The 25,433-nt window shown below is 45.0% G+C and overlaps 2 protein-coding genes across 2 annotated transcripts in view; both read left to right on the forward strand.

Moving 5' to 3' along the window:
• Nucleotides 1-8,094, forward strand: part of LOC308317485 (alpha/beta hydrolase domain-containing protein 17B) — a 29,172-nt gene extending 21,078 nt beyond the window's left edge. The window contains exons 2-3 of the mRNA XM_080766531.1: nt 4,310-4,489; nt 7,006-8,094. Coding sequence (XP_080622657.1) covers nt 4,310-4,489; nt 7,006-7,225 — 400 coding nt within the window. The 3' untranslated portion in view covers nt 7,226-8,094. The remainder of the gene's footprint in view (nt 1-4,309; nt 4,490-7,005) is intronic.
• Nucleotides 8,095-16,825: 8,731 nt separating this feature from the next.
• The window catches only part of cemip2 (cell migration inducing hyaluronidase 2), a 90,987-nt gene continuing 82,379 nt past the window's right edge, over nt 16,826-25,433 (forward strand). Inside the window, 1 exon segment of the mRNA XM_080766532.1 lies at nt 16,826-17,090. The gene's annotated coding sequence lies outside the window, so the exon portion shown is untranslated.

Below are 25,433 nucleotides of genomic sequence, written 5' to 3' on the forward strand. Positions count from 1 at the left end.
CCTACAATTTACGGCCGTCTTTCAAGGCTAGACTGCCTATTATGCTTAAAGTCACCTTTGAACAGCCAGTGCACCGACCGCTGAGCTGCTTGTCATGAAAGTCCACTTTAAAACGGTGTGATCGCTTGTTGTAGTGTTGAAGAATATCCTAAAGTGCCGACCACAACAACAGACCACAACAACAGACCACAACAACAGACCACAACAACAGACCACAACAACAGACCAGACGGGGCAGCCGCACCGCACGGTTATGTGATCTGACCATTATTATTCTGATTAGTCATGCTCGTTTGAGGACGGGTAGAGAGAGCAGAGCATGCTGTCGTGCTGGTTTGAGGACAGGTAGAGAGAGCAGAGGCATGCTGTCATGCTCGTTTGAGGACGGGTAGAGAGAGCAGAGGCATGCTGTCATGCTGGTTTGAGGACAGGTAGAGAGAGCAGAGCATGCTGTCATGCTGGTTTGAGGACAGGTAGAGAGAGCAGAGCATGCTGTCATGCTGGTTTGAGGACAGGTAGAGAGAGCAGAGCATGCTGTCATGCTCGTTTGAGGACAGGTAGAGAGAGCAGAGCATGCTGTCATGCTCGTTTGAGGACAGGTAGAGAGAGCAGAGCATGCTGTCGTGCTCGTTAGAGGACAGGTAGAGAGAGCAGAGCATGCTGTCATGCTCGTTTGAGGACGGGTAGAGAGAGCAGAGCATGCTGTCATGCTGGTTTGAGGACAGGTAGAGAGAGCAGAGCATGCTGTCATGCTGGTTTGAGGACAGGTAGAGAGAGCAGAGCATGCTGTCATGCTGGTTTGAGGACGGGTAGAGAGAGCAGAGCATGCTGTCGTGCTCGTTTGAGGACAGGTAGAGAGAGCAGAGCATGCATGTGTTTGGGAAGGTCATGATATTTTGTCAGCTTGACACCCGAATCAAAGAAACCATACAGCGTGTATTTAATTATTTAATATCTCCGACAGTCAACGCACTGCGAGGGTACAATGGAAGCATAATTCTGACAGGCATGCGGTGGAAATGGAATGGACAAGTTGGGGTATAAAAACTGACAGGGCAGACCCATTACTGTTGTGGATCAAGTTTTTATGTCATTTTGTCATCTGACACCCAAACCATACAGTGTTTATTTTATTTTTATTTTTAAATGTCTATGAGGAAAAAATGCACAGGAAATAATTCCTGGGCCTGTCGTCATCATGAAAGGGGGCGGGACGGCGACGCTCTATAGCCTACTAGTCAACTGGTAGGCAGGAAAATGTCAACCAGAATAACCCGTTCTGAGCGAAACTCCTCCCTGATCCCTGGCGTTGTGGTCATTCTCAGTGCACGGCAGTGTTGATTTCTTCGACTAAAACTTAAGACGAAAAATGTTCGTCGACTACCTTTTCCCACTGACGAAAACTAAATGGAAACTACATAAAAACTAAGCTATGATTACTAGTAAAACTGCGACGCGTTGTGAGCTTGTGGGTCGGCTATTTTCAGCAGGTGTAAAAGCAGTCATTACGACGGCATCAAAGCCCGCCAAAATGCATTTCAGTCGACTAAATCAACTGTAGCTTTAGTCGACTAAAATCCCATGATATTTAGTCGACTGAAACTAGACTAAACACTAAAACATTCCGGGTGTCTAAATAACTAAATTAAAACTATTCAAGAGACTATAGCGCTAAAACAACACTGGTATAGTGCTGCTGGTGTTGTGGTTAAAACAACACTGGTATAGTGCTGCTGGTGTTGTGGTTAAAACAACACTGCTATAGTGCTGCTGGTGTTGTGGTTAAAACAACACTGGTACAGTGCTGCTGGTGTTGTGGTTAAAACAACACTGCTATAGTGCTGCTGGTGTTGTGGTTAAAACAACACTGGTATAGTGCTGCTGGTGTTGTGGTTAAAACAACACTGGTATAGTGCTGCTGGTGTTGTGGTTATTCTCGGTCAGTCTCTGACTCACTGACTCGCCCACGCCGTGACTTGTGACTTGTTTTCACTTCCTCGTCTGCAGCAAGGACTGTCTAAAGAGGACAGGACGCAAAGACCGTACGGGCGACGCCATGTTGCTCCATGGTGCTCCATGGAAGGAAAACAAACATGCGCAGTTGAGACCAAGGAAGTTGTACATGCACACATTTGGGCATGTACAACTTCCTGGTCTCAACTGCGCATGTTTCTTTCCTTCCATGGAGCACCATGGCGTCGCCCGTACGGTCTTGGCGTCTCGTCCTCTTTATACGGTCCTTGGTCTGCAGTCCTGGCTTCAACTTCACACTACACACGCAGAGCCTTATAGATATAGACAGAGTTACGCCAACTGCGTTCATTTAATTCAGGAAAAATCAGAATCATGGCCAGTCTAGAATCTGGAAATAAGAGGCTTCTCTACTCTATACCCCACAGCAGAGTGTAGAGGAGGTCGTAGGAGAGTAGCGGCACGCTTTGATCTCGCCGCAAAGCGAGTGCCTATGGGCTATAGTTCCAAACACTGCTCCTATATGGCTGGAACTATCCATTGAGATAGAATGAGCACTTCCACATTCCATTGTTACAATGGGAGTCAACGCTATAGTGTCGCCACTCTCTTATACGATATCACTATATCACAAAATCGTGGGATAAAAAAAAAAATATATATATATATATATATATATATAAATAAATAAAAATGACCTACTTGTAATGGTGACTGTCCTACATGTATACTCTCTCTTAGTTTAGTTCTCTCCCCTCTTTGTTCTGTTATCTCCTGTACTACCCCCCCCCCCCCCCCAACACCACACACACACACACACACACACACACACACACACACACACCTCCCCTCCTATCTTCGTCCACCCATCCTCATCGCCTCTCAGGAAAGCAACCGAATCTATTGGACCGTGACTGTGACTGTGTGTGTGTGTGTGTGTGTGTGTGTGTGTGTGTGTGCGTGTGTGTGTGTGTGTGTGTGTGTGAGCGAGCGTGTGAGCGTGCGCGTGTGCTCACGCTCTTGGCAAGGCAGCAGAAAACCAAATTCAGTGGAGCTTGACTTTATCTTGTCTTGGTGTGTGTGTCAGTGGACTGTGACTCTCCTCATAACTTTATTTGGAGTACAGTACAGTACAGTACAGTACCAGTCCATGCCTGAGTGCACATCATCAGCACATCATCCTGGCATAGAGACCTACCACTAGTCAGACTCTGTTAGTAGTCACTAGCAGGGACGTGCAGAGAGTGTTGGAGAGGCAGGGACTAAAATCCCGTAAGAGAGGGACCCTTTTGGACAAAAATAGCAGATCTACAAGCTCACAACGCGTCGCAGCGTGACATGTTGAGAGCTTGTAGATCTGCTATTCTTCGGGGTGCAACCCAGCACTCTTTAGCTAGTGCTAGTGGAGATCGGTGTGTACGACATGGATTTCTAAAACAACTTCGTTCAGCGCAAAATGCTGTGTTCAAGTTCAGGAGACTAAAAAGCTATTCTCCTGAATGCTGCTCTATGGCATGGAAAGGAGAAGGAGGGCCAGTTGCATTTCTTTCACCATGTAGTAAATGCTGCATCCGTGGTCTGGAGAGAGCAGTTGTTTTACAGACGGGTAAAAGGGCAGGGGCTGAAGCGAAACGAACTTTAAGAGTAATGCTACACTTTAGCTATTGAAAAATAACAGATCTACAAGCTTGTAGTGCGGCACACGAGCTTGTAGGTCTGGTATTTTTTGAAAAAAGTGAAAATTTGTTGATATATTTTCTTTCAAAGCGAACGTTTTTAACTCAAATCTTTGCTTCTGGGGGGGGGGGGTCCCTGGAACAACATATTTTCAGATGGGGTTCGGCGACCCAATTACATATATTCTTGATGATTGATATGAACATGAACATGTTTTGGGAATGAATGACTACAGAAACGGCTTTTTCAGAAAACAGCTTTTTCAGAAAATCCACTGAATGTTCAAAGTTCAGGTTTTTTGGGTGTAATTGAGGTCATAAAACCTAAAAGAAAAAAGAAAAATAAATGAAAATGAATGTCACAAAAAAAATGTTATTTTCTTATCCGGTTTAATTTGGATGGTTTTGGTGCAGGTACGGCGTGCGTCCGGAGAACGTGATCGTGTACGGTATTAATCTGGATGGTTTTGGTGCAGGTACGGCGTGCGTCCGGAGAACGTGATCGTGTACGGTATTAATGTGGATGGTTTTGGTGCAGGTACGGCGTGCGTCCGGAGAACGTGATCGTGTACGGTATTAATGTGGATGGTTTTGGTGCAGGTACGGCGTGCGTCCGGAGAACGTGATCGTGTACGGTATTAATGTGGATGGTTTTGGTGCAGGTACGGCGTGCGTCCGGAGAACGTGATCGTGTACGGCCAGAGCATCGGCACGGTGCCGTCGGTGGACCTGGCGGCGCGGTACGAGAGCGCCGCGGTGGTCCTGCACTCCCCGCTGACCTCCGGGATGAGGGTGGCCTTCCCCGACACCAAGAAGACCTACTGCTTCGACGCCTTCCCCAAGTGAGTGCATGCACACACGCACACACGAACACACACACGCACACACACACGCACACACACGCACACACACACACACACACACACACACACACACACACGAATTACAATTTAGGCATTTAGCAGACGCTCTTAATCCACGAACACACACATGCACACGAACACACACATGCACACGAACACACACGCACACACACACACACACACACACAAACAAAAACACATGAGGGTGGCCTTCCCCGATATCAAGAAGACCTACTGCTTCGACACGTTCCCCAAGTGAGTGCATGTACACGCACGCACGCACGCACACACGAACACACACACGCGCACACACGCACAAGTTTAACCTCTTACGCTGTATTAAATTCCTTTCGAAAATATCAGATCATCTTGATCTACTTATAATGTGTTAAAAAAAAACAACGTTATTATGATCATGAATCATCATTTCTACACTACATCAGTGGTTCTCAAAGTGGGGTCCGGGGACCCCCAGGGGTCCTTCGGGGAGTTCCAGGGGGTCCCCAGCTAAATGTTAATTATAGGAACCAAACTCAGAGAGTGTACAAACGGAACCAAATTGACCCGTTAGGGTCTCTCAGAGTTAAATTAACATAGATTTTTACAATATACATTTGGGGTCCCAGAGATAGAAATGCCATTAAATGGGGGGTCCGTAGCCTAATTGAGGTCAAACCGGGGGTGGTCCTTCAAATGAAACGGGTTGAGAATCACTGCTAGTCGAGCCGCAAAAACCTTCTCTTATGGTGGTATCCTGGCATATCATTTCAAATGAGGGGTTTCTGTGGGGCTAATGAGTGTCAATTTGGGGGTCCTTGACATGAAACTGTTTGAGAACCCACTTCACTACATGGTCAAGATAGCAGGGTAAATGGACACACATCAATAGCCCAATAGCTCCCTCTGGTGGCAGAATCCTGTGACAAACAGGAGAATAATAGTCATTTTACACATCATTGCTCTGCCTGCGCAACATTTATATGCAGAGCTGCACACAACTTTTTTGGTCTAGTCCTCAGAGGAGCACCTGGAGGAGTTTCTAGTACTCAGAGGAGCACCTGGAGGAGTTTCTAGTACTCAGATGAGGAGTTTCTAGTACTCAGAGGAGCACCTGGAGGAGTTTCTAGTACTCAGATGAGGAGTTTCTAGTACTCAGAGGAGCACCTGGAGGAGTTTCTAGTACTCAGAGGAGCACCTGGAGGAGTTTCTTGGTGCTCCTAAAATGCGGCGACTCGTCTCGCCGGATGGATAAAAGAGGGATGAATAACTTATAGCAAAACTATATTTATTGGATGAGTGGGGAGTCAATGGAGGGTATTGATGAGTGGGGAGTCAATGGAGGGTATTGATGAGTGGGGAGTCAATGGAGGGTATTGATGAGTGGGGAGTCAATGGAGGGTATTGATGAGTGGGGAGTCAATGGAGGGTATTTATTTATTGGATGAGTGGGGAGTCAATGGAGGGTATTGATGAGTGGGGAGTCAATGGAGGGTATTGATGAGTGGGGAGTCAATGGAGGGTATTGATGAGTGGGGAGTCAATGGAGGGTATTGCAACTCTAGATTTAGCCCTAGAATGGCTCTTGTTGTAGATTCATCCCATTATTTAAAAAAATCTAAATTTGCTAAAATCTAGGTCCAGCCCTATGGAATGCATATTCTAATAAAAACAACTTAATACTTCCTAAGGATAATATGAGCATCAAAGCAATATTTAGATTTTTTTTTACTACTACTAGCTCACAACGTGTTGCGACACGTTGTGAGCTTGCAGATCAGCTATTTTTTTAACATGCGACACATCGTACGGCGAAGCATACATCAGGCTTGAGGCTTCCCTTTTGTTTACTTTTTAGCCGAGGCGACGTAGTCAGACAGTCAGACACACATGGCTCCTCGGTGCAAAAATAAACAGTGTACACTACCCGACTTAACGATAATAAGGGACAGTATGTCGAGACACGGTGTTCATGTTGGGCAGCAGCAGTGCCAGTCCGCAATGCTTTAAACTCTTCCCACTCCACTATGTCGGAACTAAAACCTTAGTGCCCGTAAAAAGTCAGTGGCAGCCCTGTTCATATGTTTGTACAAATACCACTACGAATGTATTTATTCATTTATGTCTCTGACATTGAAAATCCTTTTATTCCAACAATTTTCAAACTTTTTTTTGTTACGTGAAGAGATTAAATAATTTGTACGAATAAAAACAAAACTTTTTTTTTGTATCCTACCTTTTTTTTTCCTTCTAATTATTTGATTAGCCCCAAAACATTGTGTTTATTGTCATGATTTATTTTTCTATGAGGAAGATTTACGGGGAATTCTTTCCGGGTCTCTGGAGGGGGCGGGACTGCGACGGGACAATAACATTGTTATTCTCTCTCCCCCCCCCCCTCTCTCCCCCCCCCCCTCTCTCCCCCTCCCCCTCTCCCCCCCCCCCCCCCTCTCTCTCTCTCTCTTCCCCCCCCCCCCCCCCCCCCTCCCCCTCCGCAGCATCGACAAGATCTCCAAGGTGACGTCTCCGGTGCTGGTGATCCACGGGACGGAGGACGAGGTGATCGACTTCTCCCACGGCCTGGCGCTGTACGAGCGCTGCCAGCGCCCCGTGGAGCCGCTGTGGGTGGAGGGGGCGGGGCACAACGACGTGGAGCTCTACGGACAGTACCTGGAGAGGCTGAAGCAGTTCGTCTCCCACGAGCTGGTCAACCTGTAGAGAAATATGAATGGTGCCATTTTATGGAGCAGCCTTTTATCCGAAGGAGCTTCACATAGACTGCTGCATTTTACATTCATCCCATTCACACACACACACACACACACACACACACACACACACACACACACACACCGATGGAGGAAACCATGCTAAGGCACCAACCTGCTCATCGGGAGCCATTCAGAATCATTAGGGGGTTCAGCGTCTCGCTCAAGGACACTTTTGGGGAGCCCCACAGGGATCCAACTGGGAACCTCGCGGTTTCCCATCCGGCTGATCTTACCCCTGAAGCCACTGCCGCCCCCCCCCCCCCACCTTGTAGGGCTCAGACGCTGAGGCTCCCATCATCAACCGTATAGGGTTTTCAAAAATAGCATTTTTGACGATATTCGCGTCGTGATATTTTGATGCTGAGGCTCTCAATGGGACAGTTAACCTGGAGACACGTATAGGGCCTCCCACCATCAACCGTATGGGGTTTATAAGTGTCCATATGGGATAGCACCTGGACATGCTTAACGGCCTGTTCATACTCCAGTTTTAAGGTGATAAGGTGACCACCTATAAAAGTGGAGTATGAGCAGGCCTTCAGGGTGAGTCTCTCCATATACTGTACCTGGAGAGGCTCGAGCGGTTCGTTTCCCACGAGCTGGTCAACTCGTAGAGCTCGGATGTACGGGACAATATCTGGAGGAGTCTCTACGGGACAGGACAGTTACCCTGGAGACACTCAGGGCCTCCCATCATCATCGTATAGCGGAGGGTTTGAGTGTTATCAACCCATATCCACCACTAGGTTTACTTATCCAGACCATGTGATGGAGCCAGTAGGCTCTGCTGAAGCAGAGACGTTGTTGTTGTTGTTGTTCGCGTTGTCCGACTATAGGCCTATTATTCATAGTTTGGATTTTCGGTGGTGAGGTGAGGTGACCACCGCTCCGGTGGTGAGGTGACCACCGCTCCGGTGGTGAGGTGAGGTGACCACCGCTCCGGTGGTGAGGTGACCACCGCTCTGGTGGTGAGGTGACCACCGCTCCGGTGGTGAGGTGAGGTGACCACCGCTCCGGTGGTGAGGTGACCACCGGAGCGGTGGTTTGGATGTCGCCTATGTTGTGGTTGGATGAGCGGTGGTGATTAAAAACAAAGAGAAGGGCTGGGGAGAGCGGTGGTTTGCTCTTCACCGCGGCTCAGTGACGTCAATGTTGGAGTTGTGGTGGTCACCTCACCACTGAAAATCCATTGCGTGGTCTTGATCAGAGCCAAAGCGTAAGACTGAGTTACGACATTGAGGGGTCAGAAAACTGAGCGCTCGCGAGTGCTGTTCATGCAGCCTGGAGTGGAGAGTGACAAGCTGGAGTTTGAAATACATTGTTTTCAACGAGGACATGACAACTGTTTTAAAGTATTGTACAGTGACAACTAAAGTCTCTGTAATGTTTACGTTGTGCTATTCCTAAAAAGAAATTATCTAAAATAAAGGGATGTAAGATCATTTAAGCTGGGCTGTTGCCTGAGTCCAGTGCATTCTGCCAACTTCCGGCCCAGGACATTGTCACTCTTCGCCAATAGAAGTCTGTGTAGAAGACTGAAGCCCCATGAAGGGAACGCAGTTGTCGTAATTCTGTTTTACTCTATAGCTCTGGTCTTGATCAGTAACCTACTGGTGAGTATGGGTTGGTATAGCATTGGAAACGGCTGAACCACATAGGGTTTAAATATGTGGTTAAATGCGAGCGTATTATACGTATATCGTGTATATATATTTTTTTTCTCGTACGCGCGTCGTCCGTCTACCACTGCAGCGAAAATAATAAAGAATATTGTCCGTGTTCTTCGTATTCTAACGTTTCCTTTGCTATACTTGATCAAACTACGGCGTGGGTTTTCTTTTTTTCTATATATAATTTTTATCCCACGATTTTGTAACAAATTTTTTCACCCCTGTGTCAATTATCTAATGTGATCCTGGGCTCTACACACCCTCCGCCAACCTAGTCCCCATATATGGGGGACAAGGGGAGAGCAACGGACTTTAACTCATGCTTCCTTCATGCCTGGGTGTCCAAGTTGCTCCTTTTCCCTGGTTATTCCAACCAGTTCCTTTCCCTTCCATCAGGCGCCCCGGCTGGCCAGGGGGAGGCAGTTTAGAGACCAGGATTGCATGTTTTTTGTGAGGGTACCTGCCCTAGGGGACAAGGGGAGAACATGCAAACTCCACACAAAAAGGCCCTTTCGCCAACCCCGTCTCGGCGTGGGTTTTCAACGGAGTTTGACCCAACTGAGTTTGAGTTTTTTAACAAAAGAAAATACGATTTTTCTGAATACTATAAGGCCAGGGACCACCTGCAATACCCGGTTGAAAACCCATGTTCTACAGCACTGGTCCTCAAACCCTGGAACTACATATTTTCAGATGGGGGGTCCGCAGCCAAATACAGATAATTCTGGGGGTCCTTGACATGAAAAAGGTTGAGCACCACTGACATAGAAACATGAGGTTTTTCAGTAAACTGTTAGGATTTAGAAGACATTTCTTTTAGAATCGGCCTAAATGGGTTTAAGCCTTTGAGCTTAAGTTGTAGATCTGCTACTTTTGAGGCTTTTACATCAATATTATTATTTATTTGGACATTCTACCCCTACAGAGATGATAGAGAAGGCGTGAGACCGCGCGCATACACACACACACACACACACACACACACACACACACACACACACACACACACACCGGGTGTTGGCGTAGCGCAGTTCTGAACCTGCAGAGAAGAAGATGGAGGATGGATTATTTTTTTTTATTCCCTTCATTAACGTGCTTTATACCGTGACCTTTACATGGAGGAGATGGGACGTGATGATGATTTTGTGCCAACATGATGACGTTTTAAAATGTTGGGACTACCTCCCCCCGGTTGGGACAGACCACTGGATTAGACTGTGTGTGTGTGTGTGTGTGTGTGTGTGTGTGTGCGTGCGTGCACGACATAGTCGCTGCATTTTGAGGAACTCTAAAACTGGACCGGATCGGATTACCTTGGGACCGGAATGGACCTCATCCTATACACCTATATACCCACCTCCTCTGAGTGTGCGTGTCTGTCATGTGAAACCGAACCGGATCGTTGGACGGAATGGACCTGGACTCTTGTGAGTGTCCATAATGTCTGCATTCATTCATATATTGTTGAAAGCGTCCGTGACCCCCGCCCAGATGACCACTTAACCCATTTTGGGCGGGAACCCCTTTTGGTGTTAGCATTATGTTATGCTTTAGCTATTGAAAAATAGCATATCTACAAGCTCATATAGCGCTACGAGCTTGTAGGTCTGCTCATTTTGAAAAATCGAAGAACGACTGACATAAAAACATAGCTTTTTCAGAAAACTGTCAGGATGTAGAAAACATTTTTTGAATCGGATCTCAGGTCAAAATGAGTGACTGCAGTTTCTCCCAGCGGTAAAATTTCCCTTTAGGTCAGGGATGGGCAACTTTGACGAGGGAGCTGGCCACTATAGTTATTAGTTCCACACTCACTCCAGAGGGCCACTATAGTTCCACACTTACTCCAGAGGGCCACTATATTTCCACACTCACTCCAGAGGGCCACTATAGTTCCACACTCACTCCAGAGGGCCACTATAGTTCCACACTTACTCCAGAGGGCCACTATATTTCCACACTCACTCCAGAGGGCCACTATAGTTCCACACTTACTCCAGAGGGCCACTATAGTTCCACACTCACTCCAGAGGGCCACTATATTTCCACACTCACTCCAGAGGGCCACTATAGTTCCACACTTACTCCAGAGGGCCACTATATTTCCACACTCACTCCAGAGGGCCACTATAGTTCCACACTTACTCCAGAGGGCCACTATATTTCCACACTCACTCCAGAGGGCCACATTGTATATTGCGTTACTGTTGTAGCAAAACTAACCGATCTACAAGCTCAAAACGCGTCGCACTGCGACACGTTTTGAGCTTGTAGATCGGCTAGTTTTTGCTTTTTTTTGCTGTTTTTAAATTGGAATGTTGAAAAGTTAAAGAAATATTTAATTTCACATGCCTTTCAAGTAAGTATAGTTATGTTAACTTTATGAACTAAATACAAATACATATTAGTGTAGTTATTTAATTATCGGTGTCACGATGATACCCTTTTTTCCCTAAAAGTTTTAAAGAAAGATGTCCTTTCTTTTTATAGAATCTTGCATGTTTTAGCCTACATGGCATACCCTCAGGGCCCACCAGGGGGCTCAGTCAGTCCCACAGGTTGTGAATTGCTCATGTACTGTCTACTGTCCACATGTTTTTTGGGGGGTTTTTAGTCCTTGTTTAAGCCATTTAGACATGAGGACGATTCTACAAATGTCTTCCTGACATCCTGACAGTTTTCTGAAAAACCTCATGTTTCTATTTCAGTTGTTCTAAAAAATGTTCATGTCAAGGACCCCCCCCCCCCCCCCCCAGAAGCAAAGATTTGAGTTAAAAATGTGGTCTGAAAGAATATAACATTCAAAGATTTGAGTTCAAAATGTGGTCTGAAAGAATATAACATTCAAAGATTTGAGTTCAAAATGTGGTCTGAAAGAATATAACATTCAAAGATTTGAGTTCAAAATGTGGTCTGAAAGAATATAACATTCAAAGATTTGCGCCCAGCTAAATGATAGTTTGGAACCAAAAGGACCCTTATGGGTCTGTAAATCACTCTCAGAGTAAAATTTACATAGATTTTACAATATAAATTGAGGGTCCCAGAGATAGAAATGTCATTAAATGGGGGGTCCGTAGACTAATGCATGTCAAACTGGGGGTCCTTGAAATTAAACTGGTTGAGAATCACTGCTAGAGCCGTAGAAATCTTCTCTTGTATATCTTTTCAAATGGGGGTCCGTGGGGCTAATTAGTGTCAATTTGGGGGTCCTTGACATGAAAAAGTTTGGGAACCACTGATATACAGTAGCCTATATATTTTGTACCTTACATAAAGTTTTGCACGTGTATATGTCATGTGACTGAGAAGCGTACCAGATAGCACCCATAATCTAACTGTGCCAAACACACACACACACACTCACACACGCCCGCACACACACACACACACACACACACACACATTTTGTATGGGCGCCATTCTAGAAACGTCTTCAAAGCTGTGTTATGCTGCATTTTATTTTTCATTTTTTTAATGTTTTATCATGATTCTTTTTTGCTTTGTTTAAAAAAATAATTAAAAATAAATAAAAGGTACAATCGTATGCATTTTTCACCCCTGTGTCAATTATCTAATGTGATGTGACTATTCCAGGTGACTAAAATGTGACTAAAACTAAATGAAAACCATTCAAGATACTAACTGCACAGCATGCTTTTGCCTTTTTTAAACATCACCCATTTTAATCCAATGCATGCATGCAATGCATGCATACATGCATACATACATACATACATACATACATACATACATAGGCCTACATACATACACATACATACAGTACATACATGCATACATACATACCATACAGAAATAGGTTACATATACATGCATGCAAATACAGTAGCCTATACTACAGTACCTAGAGATATTCCTGGAGTTTATAGATAGCATACATCCTTATACTGTATGTGAAAAGCCTCTTTTCAACCTAGACGTTTTCTTTACACGCATGAGGGCAAACACATGACAAGCCACAGGGAGAAGTTAGTGGGGTAGGGGAGGGGTGGTCTGCTGCGCTCTCTCTCTCTCTCTTCATGCTCCTGTGCTGACCAGCTCAGTGGCCTTGTGGTTAGAGTGTCCGCCCTGAAACTGGGAGGTCTGGGGTTCGATTCCCGGCCGTGGGTCATACCAAAGACTGTAAAAATGGTGACCCAATGCCTCCCTGCTTGGCACTCAGCATCAAAAGGTTGTTGGATTGGGGGTCAAATCAACTCATGATTCCCTCACCACTCCCAAGAGATGGGTCAAATTAAATGTGTTCTCTGCGGTAACTTGTGTGACAAATCGTACAACTTTGACTTTGTGCTTCTGTCTGGGTCACAGTGACGCTTGTTTATGGTTATATTAGTTTGTATTTTGAATTGATTTGTGTCCACAATTCCATGCTGTATTGATGTGGTACCATAGGGCATCAACATTTTCAAAAAATGAAAATGGAAATTGCGGAAATGGAAATTGCGGAAATTGCGGAAACGGAAATTGCGGAATTGCGGAAATTGAGGAAATGGAAATTGCGGAAATTGCGGAAATGTTATAAATGGAAATTGTTGAAATTGCGGAAATTGCGGAAATGGTAATTGCGGAAATTGCGGAAATGGAAATTGCGGAAATTGCGGAATTTCAGAGTAGAAGTACACCTACTGGAAATTGGAAATGCTCAAGTAAAGTGCAAATACCTCAAGACTTTACTTAAGTACAGTACTTAAGTAAAGGTACTTATTTACTTTCCAGCACTGCCTATACTCTACTCTATTCTACGCTCCTCTGGCGTGACTCCAGCCTGTGCACGGCCAACAGTAGGCCGCTGTTTGTCTGCCAGGGAGGGAGAGAGAGAGAGAGAGAGCTCATCGTATATCTCTCTCTGCCAACGGCATTCCATCATCATCATCATCATCATCATCATCACCACTTCACTCCAGGGCCTATTGTCTTTGTTTCATTGTTACAAAACAGTCATGCGGCACCATAGAACGACATGACTTCAGTGTACTGTACTGCTACTGTATATGTTGAGTTACAGCATGCAGGGGTGGGAAACTTTGACGATGGAGAGGGCCACTATTATTTCTACACTCACTCCAGAGGGCCACTATAGTTCCACACTCACTCCAGAGGGCCACTATAGTTCCACACTCACTCCAGAGGGCCACTATAGTGCCACACTCACTCCAGAGGGCCACTATAGTTCCACACTCACTCCAGAGGGCCACAATAGTTCCACACTCACTCCAGAGGGCCACTACATTTCCACACTCACACTATAGTTCCACACTCACTCCAGAGGGCCACTATTAGTAGCCATTCATAGTACCGATTCCGCCTTGTGGTTTCCTGCCAGATGACTACAAATCATTGGACTACAACATGACGGAAGTTACCATCGGCTCCCGACCTGAGCATAAACACGAAATGGAATGCTGCCCAGGCTATACCACCGCACAGACACTCTGGGTTTTGTTCCCCACATGAAATGATTGCACAAACATAACCCGACATTAATCACACATAGATTCCCATAAAAAATGCAGAATTCCCACTGCAAATATAATCACAAACAACATAACGATAAACATGTGTGTTGTTGTGCAGGCATGACTGCCGAGAGATGCTGGGAAGTCCCGCCCATATTAGACCAATGCACCAATCACCACATCATGCCATGCTTAAGTTTTCTTACTGGTGTTGGATCAATCGATCAATCAATAAATCAATAAATCAATAAATCAATAAATCAATAAATCAATCAATGTGTCTTTACCAGATCTACACCACTGTTTCCCAAACAGTGGGTCGGGCCCATTTGCAGGTCGCAGACACATTTTTAAGGGTCCCTTTATGTTTTTTGTTTCCAACATTTTGTTTATACACATTGTTTCAGAATATTTTCAAATAACATCCTCAAAAAAGCAAAACATGGCATGATTTAAAAACAAAATTCAATGTTTTTCAAATGTGTTGGTCTGTTTACTGTTGAGTAAGAAAACAATGTTGCGCATAATCATCACCTGGGGGACCCCCTTAGGGACCCCTCAAAATAAATAATGTTTTCCTGCAAAAGGCATTGTCACAATTATGCCATGCGCTCCCTTCTATCTCCAGGAGGCGGCGGTGTTTCTCAACTTTAAGCCCCAGCCATGGACCCTCCTCCTTATTCGCCACACGGCTTCTCACCAGGGTTGCCATGTCCGCTTCAAAACCACTGGTTCTCAAATATTTTCATAGGACTCATAATAAGGTACTTTAAACCTATATAGCCTACTGTAAATAGTATATAGGTTTAAAGTGTATTTTCTATTCTTATAGCTCCTCCATCGCACTCCACTGACACATGTATGCCAGTCATCTGGTCATCGGCTACAAAAACAGACATACATAAATAAATTACAAATAGCTCAAAACAAAGCTGCCAGATTAGCTCTCCAGTGTTCCAACAGGACACACATTGCAGAAATGCACAGAAATCTATCATGGCTTACTGTTGAGAATAGATTACATTCACGTATTCTTACGTTTTTCAGAAATGTATTAACGGACAAAAAAACCACAGTATTTCTTTGAACAGGTAGCACATGTAAGAGACGAACATGACTAGACAAGCCAGTTCGGGTGTTTTGGTGGCACCTAAACCAAGAACAAATATTCTTAAATCTTCTATTATCTATAGAGCAGTAATAGGTTGGAATGCACTACCAAAGTGTATAACCAATACAAATACAAAATTCATCTTTAAAATCAAGTTAAAAGAACAACTTATGTAAATCATACTGCAGTAACCCTGGGAAAATAATAATTCAAATGTATAATGTGTTGAAAGCATAGACTGTAGGTTGAAAGTGATGTTTTGCTATGTTTCTTAGTTTTTTATTTTCTCCTATGTTTTTTATTTTCTTCTTTTATTTTTTATTTTACTATGTTTTATTTTGAGTTAGTGTTTGTAAACAATTGTAAGTAATGCCTATGTTAAATGTTTGTCTGTGTCGGACCCCAGGAAGACTAGCTTTTGTCAAGGCAAAAGCTAATGGGGATCCTTATAAACAATAAACAATGCCTCCTCTACTTGAACGACCACATCAAACACGAGGTGAATGCTGGCCAATACTTACAATACACACAGCAAAGTTCGTCAGGATCGGGACTTGAACTCACGGCACGCCTAGGTGCCCAGACCGGCGCAGGCCGGCCCGGGCCGATGCTGGTCAATACTGCGGCATGGTCATGCTGGACCTCCAAAAGCACATCAGTGAGCTAGAGAGAGAGACAATAGATGGTGGAGGTGAACGAAAGGAAAGGAAAGTACTTTGTTTACCCAGGGTAACTGGACTAAGCTCAAGAACTTGTTTACAGCCAGGCCCTGCTCATCGAACATTTCATGGTAGAGGTTCAATGCCTTGTCCAAGGGCACTTCAGCGGTGGTAATTTTAACGTGCCGGTCCGGGGATACGAACTAGCGACCTTCCGATATCAAGACCGCTCCGCAGACCGTTTGGCCACCGCTGCCTTAACGGAACACTGTCTTATTACTTGTGCAAGTAAGTAGGCTAGCCTATAGCAGAGAGCTCTAGGACTCCGAGCACCTCATCATGGCGTGCTCTGCTTTCTCACAAGTAGGCCATGCAAGGCGCAAGTTGGCATCTCGACAGAGTGCATTTCTAGTTTTGGTTCCTTATTTCTCTCACAAACTCTGGCAACACTGCACACACAAGCTTGCTTCTCACTTCCTCTGTCCAAGCCGCGCCTGGTCCGCTCCACTCTCTCTCTGTGTGTGTGTGTGTGTGTGTGTGTGTGCCTGTGTGGGGTGGGTGGACAGTAGTGTGGACACTAGGACAGGACAGGACAGGAGGGGACAAGAGGAGGGGGGCCCGGTGGGGGGGCGTCAGGACAGGACAGGACCGTTCAAAAAAGAGGTAGTTGAAAAAAACCCACACACACACACACACACCATGTGAAGCAAAAGTATATAAAGACGAGACAGCCCGAACGCTACAACCTCCTTGGACTCCAGGAGGAGGAAGACACACTGTGACACACACACATTACACACCGCTAAACAAGAAGTGGACGCTTTTCATGCTGAAGAAGACAGAGAGAAGGCGAATGGATAGCGGAGAGACACGGACACATTGTATCGAGTGAAAGGTAAACCCACTACTCTCTCTCCACTCGCCCGCCGCCACAAGTCAAGCTCTTTTCTTTTGGGATACATTTTGTAAGCTAAAGTCTATTCAAACTTTTTAGACCCCCCCCCCCCCCCACGCCTTTAACTCTGAGAGCGGGGGTCCATAGTTACATTGTGTAGCCTACGTCGCGACTCTCAGTCAGTTATTTTTTGCCCGTGGAGGACTGGAGGGGGGGGGGGTCCCACGTTGAGTAGGCTAACACTTCAGCTGGGATACATTGTTTCCACATCCACGCTCTCTCTCTGTGTGTGTGTGTGTGTGTGTGTGTGTGTGTGTGTGTGTGTGTGCGTGCGCGCGCGCGCGCGCGTGCATTTGAAGCCGTTTTTTAAAACAGCTGTGTTTTCATCTAGTTGCATATATGGGTTCTCAACCAGTGGTCCGGGGACCCACCTGTGGTGCTTGAGGTGGTCCCAGGTGTGAAGCTAAATGATGGAGAGTTAGTTGGTAACCAAATGGAGCCTTTTATAATAATCTATCTTTTAACTTGAGAGTGTGAACAAGTGGACCATAATATATGGTTTCATTTTACGCTCCTAAGATCGATTACAGTATTGTTAAACATCTGCATTACATAATTTACACACACTTCGACAACGTAGAATAACAATTATTCAATGTTTGCCTGCCTGTTATCTCTCCTATTGGTTCCAACATCAATACAGCATGGCATTGTCGTTGACACAAAGTTTTGGGTCTGAGAGGCTAAATGTCATCAGATGGTGGTCCGTGGCTCAAATGGGTCTGAGAGGCTAAATGTCATCAGATGGTGGTATTTAGGTAGGTTTCTGTTGACATGATGCAAGGCAGGCGTGTGTGTGTGTGTGTGTGTGTGTGTGTGTGTGTGTGTGTGTGTGTGTGTGTGTGTGTGTGTGTGTGGTGGTGCGGTGTTGTGTGAGGAGTGTGATAGAGAAGTGTTTGGAGCTGCTGAAGTTTAAAGGGAACTGCAACGTGTCCACATACACCTTATCAAGTAACTGTCACTTATGGACAGACAGGCAGACACACACACACACACACACACACACACACACACACACACACACACACACAGATACACCCCTACCTAGCCTACCTGTCTGTTATTGTGCACTGCTTACCTTCTCACTGAAACATTATTTCACTTTTGTCACTAAGATGTCAAAACATTATCTTTAGCCCAAACGACACTAGTTGTGACTCCTTGCAACAAAACAGTTTTAAAGGTCAATCACCTCAAAGGTCATGCACCTAATGGTAGTTGCATGCTGCATTGCAAGGAGTTGCATGTTGCACTGCAAGGAGTTGCATGTTGCACTGCAAGGAGTTGCATTGCAAGGAGTTGCATGTTGCACTGCAAGGAGTTGCATGTTGCACTGCAAGGAGTTGCATTGCAAGGAGTTGCATGTTACATTGCAAGGAGTTGCATGATGCACTGCAAGGAGTTGCATGTTGCACTGCAAGGAGTTGCATGTTGCACTGCAAGGAGTTGCATGTTTCATTGCAAGGAGTTACATGGTGAATCATTGACGTGGTCTGTTTGGGCTTTAGCTGCAGATGACAATCGCAATTATTTTTGTCCTAATCGTGATAATCGTTTCCATGTTGAAAGATGTTTGTTGTGATCTCCACTCCAGAAGACCCTCATTCTGGCTCTAACAGGCTGGGTGGTGTGTGACAGTTGAATTCAGTATTCCTTAGGCAAGTGGTTCCCAAATGTCTTTCGTGCCAAGGACCCCCACATTGACACTAATTTGCGGACCCCCCATTTGAAATGATATGCCAGGGACCACCCATAAGAGAAGATTATTACGGCTCTAGCAGTGATTCTCAACCAGTTTAATTTCAAGGACCCCAAGTTTAACTCTGAGAGTGTACGAAATGGAACCAAATGGACCACAACGGGTCCATTTGGTTCCATTTGTACACTCTCAGACTTAAGCGTTATTCATAGTCTGGATTATCGGTGGTGAGGTGACCACCAAACCACTGAAAATCCAGACTATGAATGAGCCTTTACAGACCCATAAGGGTCCATTTGGTTCCAAACTCTTCATTTAGCTGGGGACCCCCTGGAGCCGGCTGGCCCGAGAGAACAAGAACGCGACACAGAGACTACAAGTTCACAACGTTTATAACACAGAACAGGGAATACACCATTCTGGGCGGGAGCCCCTTTTGGTGTTTTTAAGCGTTATGTTATACTTTAGCTATTGAAAAACAGCAGATCTACAAGCTCGTTGCGCGGCACCCTATGAGCTTGTAGTACTGCTATTTTTGAAAAATCATGAAAATGTGGCAAATCTTTGAATATATAATTATATAATTATATATATTATTTCAGAGCAAACGTTTTTAACTCAAATCTTTGCTTCTGAGGGGCTCCTGAAACAACATATTTTCAGATGGTGGTCGGGCGGCCAAATACATACAATCTTTGGGGTCCTTGACATGAAATATTGAGCACCACTGATATAGAAACATGAGGTTTTTCAGAGAACTGTCAGGATTTAGAAGACTTATTTTATTTTATTTCCGACGTCAGGCCTAAATGGGTTAAGTGCTGGATAACTGACATGACAATAAGATATGAGACAAACGATAGGAACAAGGCTGACCTCACTGGCGACATCCAACAGATATACGCATCTCGTAACTATAAAGAACATGGAAGCTGTACTATCATCACGTATCGAGTACATAAACAAACACTGTATCTATGTTTGTGTTTGTTCATTTGATATGGACATAACAATTACATTGCTCATTGCACATTTGTAAGAATTATAGACGTATTAAAGGAGACTTTTCTCTAAAATACAGTGACACTTTAGTTTAAAAAAATACCCAATCAAATACAAAAAAATATACATTCTACTATTGTTATATTATGAGTTGCCCATGTACATCTAAGTATGTGTACTTTAACTTGAGATACAGTGTACTTGATAAGTTGATATATACAACTGACTGTACTGGAGCATACTTATAGATAGGCTACGAGAGACATCTCAGCGCCAGCAAGGTCAGCCTTGCTGCATTAGTCACGGTACTTTGTATCATATCTTGTTGTCACGTCATTATGATCCAGCATTATATGTTTCCTGTTGTGTAGTAAACTTTGTGAACCTTTAGCGTGATACTGTCTCGTGTCGCGTTATTGTTCTCCCGGGCCCGCCGCCGTAGTCGCCGTACCAAAGAAATATTCAACCGGATTATCACACACCACCCCAGCCTGCACACACTACCAGTCTGTCAGAACCAGACGAGGGTCCAGTTTAGAAAATGCAACACTAATATTTACAGCAAAATTACAATAGCCATTTGCCATTACATAATCTCCAATACAAAAGTAAACAATCACTCTGGTAACCAGTCAGAAGCTATACAGTACATGTGAACACAGTTGATTTGATTTTAACCATAATTTGAGTCCTCTGTAGAACACGTTACCATCCGTCTCTACACGTTCAAGTACATGGACTTCATAGTATATATATAATAAAAGAAAAGCCCAGTAATGTCTTGGTATATTTCAATTATTTGCCTATGCACTTTTCCATTACCTTAATTAAGACCACACCAATTATTATTTGGCAACATGCAACAAATCTGTCTTCAGAACCTCCCACACCACAGACTGACACATGCCTCCTCCATTTGAGCGAGCACATCTTCAGGACATCCCACACTACAGAGTCAGACTGACACATGCCTCCTCCATTTGAGCGACCACATCTTCAGGACATCCCACACTACAGACTGACACATGCCTCCTCCATTTGAGCGACCACATCTTCAGAACCTCCCACACCACAGACTGACACATGCCTCCTCCATTTGAGCGAGCACATCTTCTTCAGGACATCCCACACTACACCCTGAAACATGCCTCCTCTATTTGTTTTTCATGTCATATGAAAGCAGGGAATCATAGCTTCAAATTGACACATTGGTTGTTCAGTTTGACCCACCAGTTTTGGAGATATGGCTTATATAGTAATGTCTTGCAGAGAAACAGCGAGTTGAGAAAACAGGCTTGAAAAGGTTCACTTCTGTGGTCTCTAACATTAACACCTATAGCTACATGTTGAAGCATTTATTTTATATTTTTTACATGTCGATTTCAGCTCTGAGCCTCTGACACTTATTTCAGGCATGCTCTAGTATGTGAAGAGACTGCCTGGCTGTGCTATTAACTCATTTTGGATAAAATAAAATAAAACTCCTCTGGTGAAAAGCCGGAGGTTCAAATCTGGTCACTTGTAGATGATTCCGAGACAGTGGATTCCCTAGAGATGGTGATTCTTAGACGATGATCCGATCTGTGATGATGTGATTCCTATGAAGATGATTCCTCCACGATGAATGTCTGGTTGGCCCCGCCCATCATTTCATTTCCCTACACACTGTAGTGTACTGTACAGTGGTGGAAAGTACTTTAAGTACTGTACTTTGTAATTTTGAGGTATTTGTACTTTACTTGAGTATTTACAATTTCCACTACTTTTTACTTCTACTGCACTACATCTCAGAGCCGAAAATGTGTACTTTTACTCCACCATAATTATTTGAAAACTTTAGTTACTTTGGAGATTTTAATTTTGTTCCTCCACGATGAATGTCTGGTTGGCCCCGCCCATCATTTCATTTCCCTACACACTGTAGTGTACTGTACAGTGGTGGAAAGTACTTTAAGTACTGTACTTTGTAATTTTGAGGTATTTGTACTTTACTTGAGTATTTACAATTTCCACTACTTTTTACTTCTACTGCACTACATCTCAGAGCCGAAAATGTGTACTTTTACTCCACCATAATTATTTGAAAACTTTAGTTACTTTGGAGATTTTAATTTTGATTAGAAAACATATACATTAACCATTTCAACCCTATACATTTCGGCCATTTGAAAATAGACGACCTACAAGCTCACAATGCGTCGCAACGTGACCCAGTGTGAGCTTGTAGATCTGCTTTTTTCAAGAGATTTGGAACTTGTGAAATGGCACAATGAGTATACGTTTACCTTAAGTACATTTTAATGCCGATACTTTCGTACTTTTACTCGAGTACATTTTCAATTCCGTACTTTTACTTGTAACGAAGCACTTCTAAATTGCAGTAGTGGTATACTTTTACTTAAGTAAGACAATTGAGTACATTTTCCACCACTGGTATACTGTATGAATGTCTGGCCTGCTCAGCCCATCTCTTACACGCTGTTACTGTACACATCTGGTAGATATTCAGTAGTCCTTCTGAAGTCATGACAATGTGGGAACATGTGAATCAGTTCCTTCTCTTAAGGACACACTCGCGTGCGTGCGTGTATGTGCGAGAAGTCCTCGACTGAGGATGTTCTGTTTGTTGTCATTGGCAGACCCTGAGTTGATCCTGAAGTTTACTCAGACTCAATTCTCCATTATTCTATGACTGGACAGCAGTAGCAGGGGGTTCCATTATGACTGGACACTGGGTGACAGTAGCAGGGCGTTCCAATAAGACTGGACACTGGGTGACAGTAGCAGGGCGTTCCAATATGACTGGACACTGGGTGACAGTAGCAGGGCGTTCCAATATGACTGGACACTGGGTGACAGTAGCAGGGCGTTCCAATATGACTGGACACTGGGTGACAGTAGCAGGGCGTTCCAATATGACTGGACACTGGGTGACAGTAGCAGGGCGTTCCAATATGACTGGACACTGGGTGACAGTAGCAGGGCGTTCCAATATGACTGGACACTGGGTGACAGTAGCAGGGCGTTCCAATATGACTGGACACTGGGTGACAGTAGCAGGGCGTTCCAATATGACTGGACACTGGGTGACAGTAGCAGGGCGTTCCAATATGACTGGACACTGGGTGACAGTAGCAGGGCGTTCCAATATGACTGGACACTGGGTGACAGTAGCAGGGCGTTCAAATATGACTGGACACTGGGTGACAGTAGCAGGGCGTTCCAATATGACTGGACACTGGGTGACAGTAGCAGGGCGTTCCAATATGACTGGACACTGGGCGACAGTAGCAGGGCGTTCCAATATGACTGGACACTGGGCGACAGTAGCAGGGCGTTCCAATATGACTGGACACTGGGTGACAGTAGCATGGGGTTCCAATATGACTGGACACTGGGTGACAGTAGCAGGGCGTTCCAATATGACTGGACACTGGGCGACAGTAGCAGGGCGTTCCAATATGACTGGACACTGGGCGACAGTAGCAGGGCGTTCCATTATGACTGGACACTGGGCGACAGTAGCAGGGCGTTCCAATATGACTGGACACTGGGCGACAGTAGCAGGGCGTTCCAATATGACTGGACACTGGGCGACAGTAGCAGGGCGTTCCAATATGACTGGACACTGGGTGACAGTAGCAGGGCGTTCCAATATGACTGGACACTGGGCGACAGTAGCAGGGCGTTCCAATATGACTGGACACTGGGCGACAGTAGCAGGGCGTTCCAATATGACTGGACACTGGGCGACAGTAGCAGGGCGTTCCATTATGACTGGACACTGGGCGACAGTAGCAGGGCGTTCCAATATGACTGGACACTGGGCGACAGTAGCAGGGCGTTCCAATATGACTGGACACTGGGCGACAGTAGCAGGGCGTTCCATTATGACTGGACACTGGGCGACAGTAGCAGGGCGTTCCAATATGACTGGACACTGGGCGACAGTAGCAGGGCGTTCCAATAGGACTGGACACTGGGTGACAGTAGCATGGGGGTTCCAATTGGGGCAGTTTTCTTTTCGACCTTTTATAACCCGATTCATTTTCTACTATAAAAGTAGAAGAATTGTGCAGATGCATACAAGCTTTCTGCTATAGACACACACACACACACACACACACACACACACACACACACACACACACACACACACACATTTAACATCTTTATTTGCATTCACATTTTACAAGACATTTCTTGAACAAACAATAGTGGATGCGCAAACTTGAGAAAGCTCTACAACAAGTGCTTCAGGATACAGATCACGGGTACAGAAAGCATCGCCTTCTCCATATATGGCGACTGCCAATTATTGCAGACACTGAACAGAATTTTACCGATGCCTTAACACACACACACACACACACACACACACACACACACCATATATGGTGAGTACGACGTGACACTCCCACTCGCACAGATCTGTGATGTCACCCCCCCCCCCCCAGACTTTGACTGACTGTTATGTTGTTTTTTTCCGTGGCTCAGGAAATGCCTGCATTGCCGCTAGGCTAGATGATATATATTTATATTGAATAGACTCAAATGTTACTTTATTTCAAACGATCGATAGATAGATAGATGGATAGATACCTTTATTATCCCACAGGGAAAAATCAGTCACCCGAGGTGGCACAGCAGTTACGGTTACAATATACCTACCTACCTAGGGCAGGTACCCTCACATATTCTCCCCGTGTCCCCTAGGGTAGGTACCCTCACATATTCTCCCCGTGTCCCCTAGGGTTGGTACCCTCACATATTCTCCCCGTGTCCCCTAGGGTTGGTAGTTGGTACCCTCACATATTCTCCCCGTGTACCCTAGGGTTGGTACCCTTCTTCCTGTGTCCCTCACAAAAAAATGGCAGTAATCCTGTTCTCTAAACTGCCTCCCCCTGGCCAGCCGGGGCGCCTGATGGAGGGGAAAGGAACTGATTGAAATAGCGTGTTCCTTCCACGCGCTACGTCCAACCAGGGAAACTCCCCCCCCCCCCCCCCTGTCAGGTGTAAAGGAGCAACTTGGGACACTCAGGCATGAAGGAAGCATGAGTTCAAGTCCGTTGCTCTGACCCAGGTTGGCGGAGGGTGTGTAGAGCCCAGGTTCACACTTCACATTAGATAATTGACACATGGGTGAAAAATGGGTTACAAAATCATGGGATAAGAAATGATAAAAAAAGGAAAAAAAAGAAAACGGTACAATATACAACTAAGGATAAGACGGATAAAAAAGTACTGTAGTATACAGTAGAGACAAGGCAGAAGGAGAAGCAAGGTGCATCAAGAAACACAAAAATAACAATAAAACTAAGTAGATGCGCCTGAACATGATATTACAGCAATGGTGACTGCGTTGGAAAGGTCACCTACCAGCAGGCGCCCACGCTCATCCCCCCCACCTTCAGACACACGCACGCACACGCACACACACACACACACACACACACACACACACACACACACACACACACACACACACACGTGCGCGCACAGGGTTAAGGGCATACCGTGACCCAGTGTTTAACACAGGTTGTTAAAGTGGTGTAAAACCACAACTGAAGAAAGTTCACTGC

Source organism: Protomyctophum bolini, assembly GCF_963924005.1.
Source record: "Protomyctophum bolini genome assembly, chromosome: 6".
In the NCBI taxonomy this organism is placed as follows: Eukaryota; Metazoa; Chordata; class Actinopteri; order Myctophiformes; family Myctophidae; genus Protomyctophum; species Protomyctophum bolini.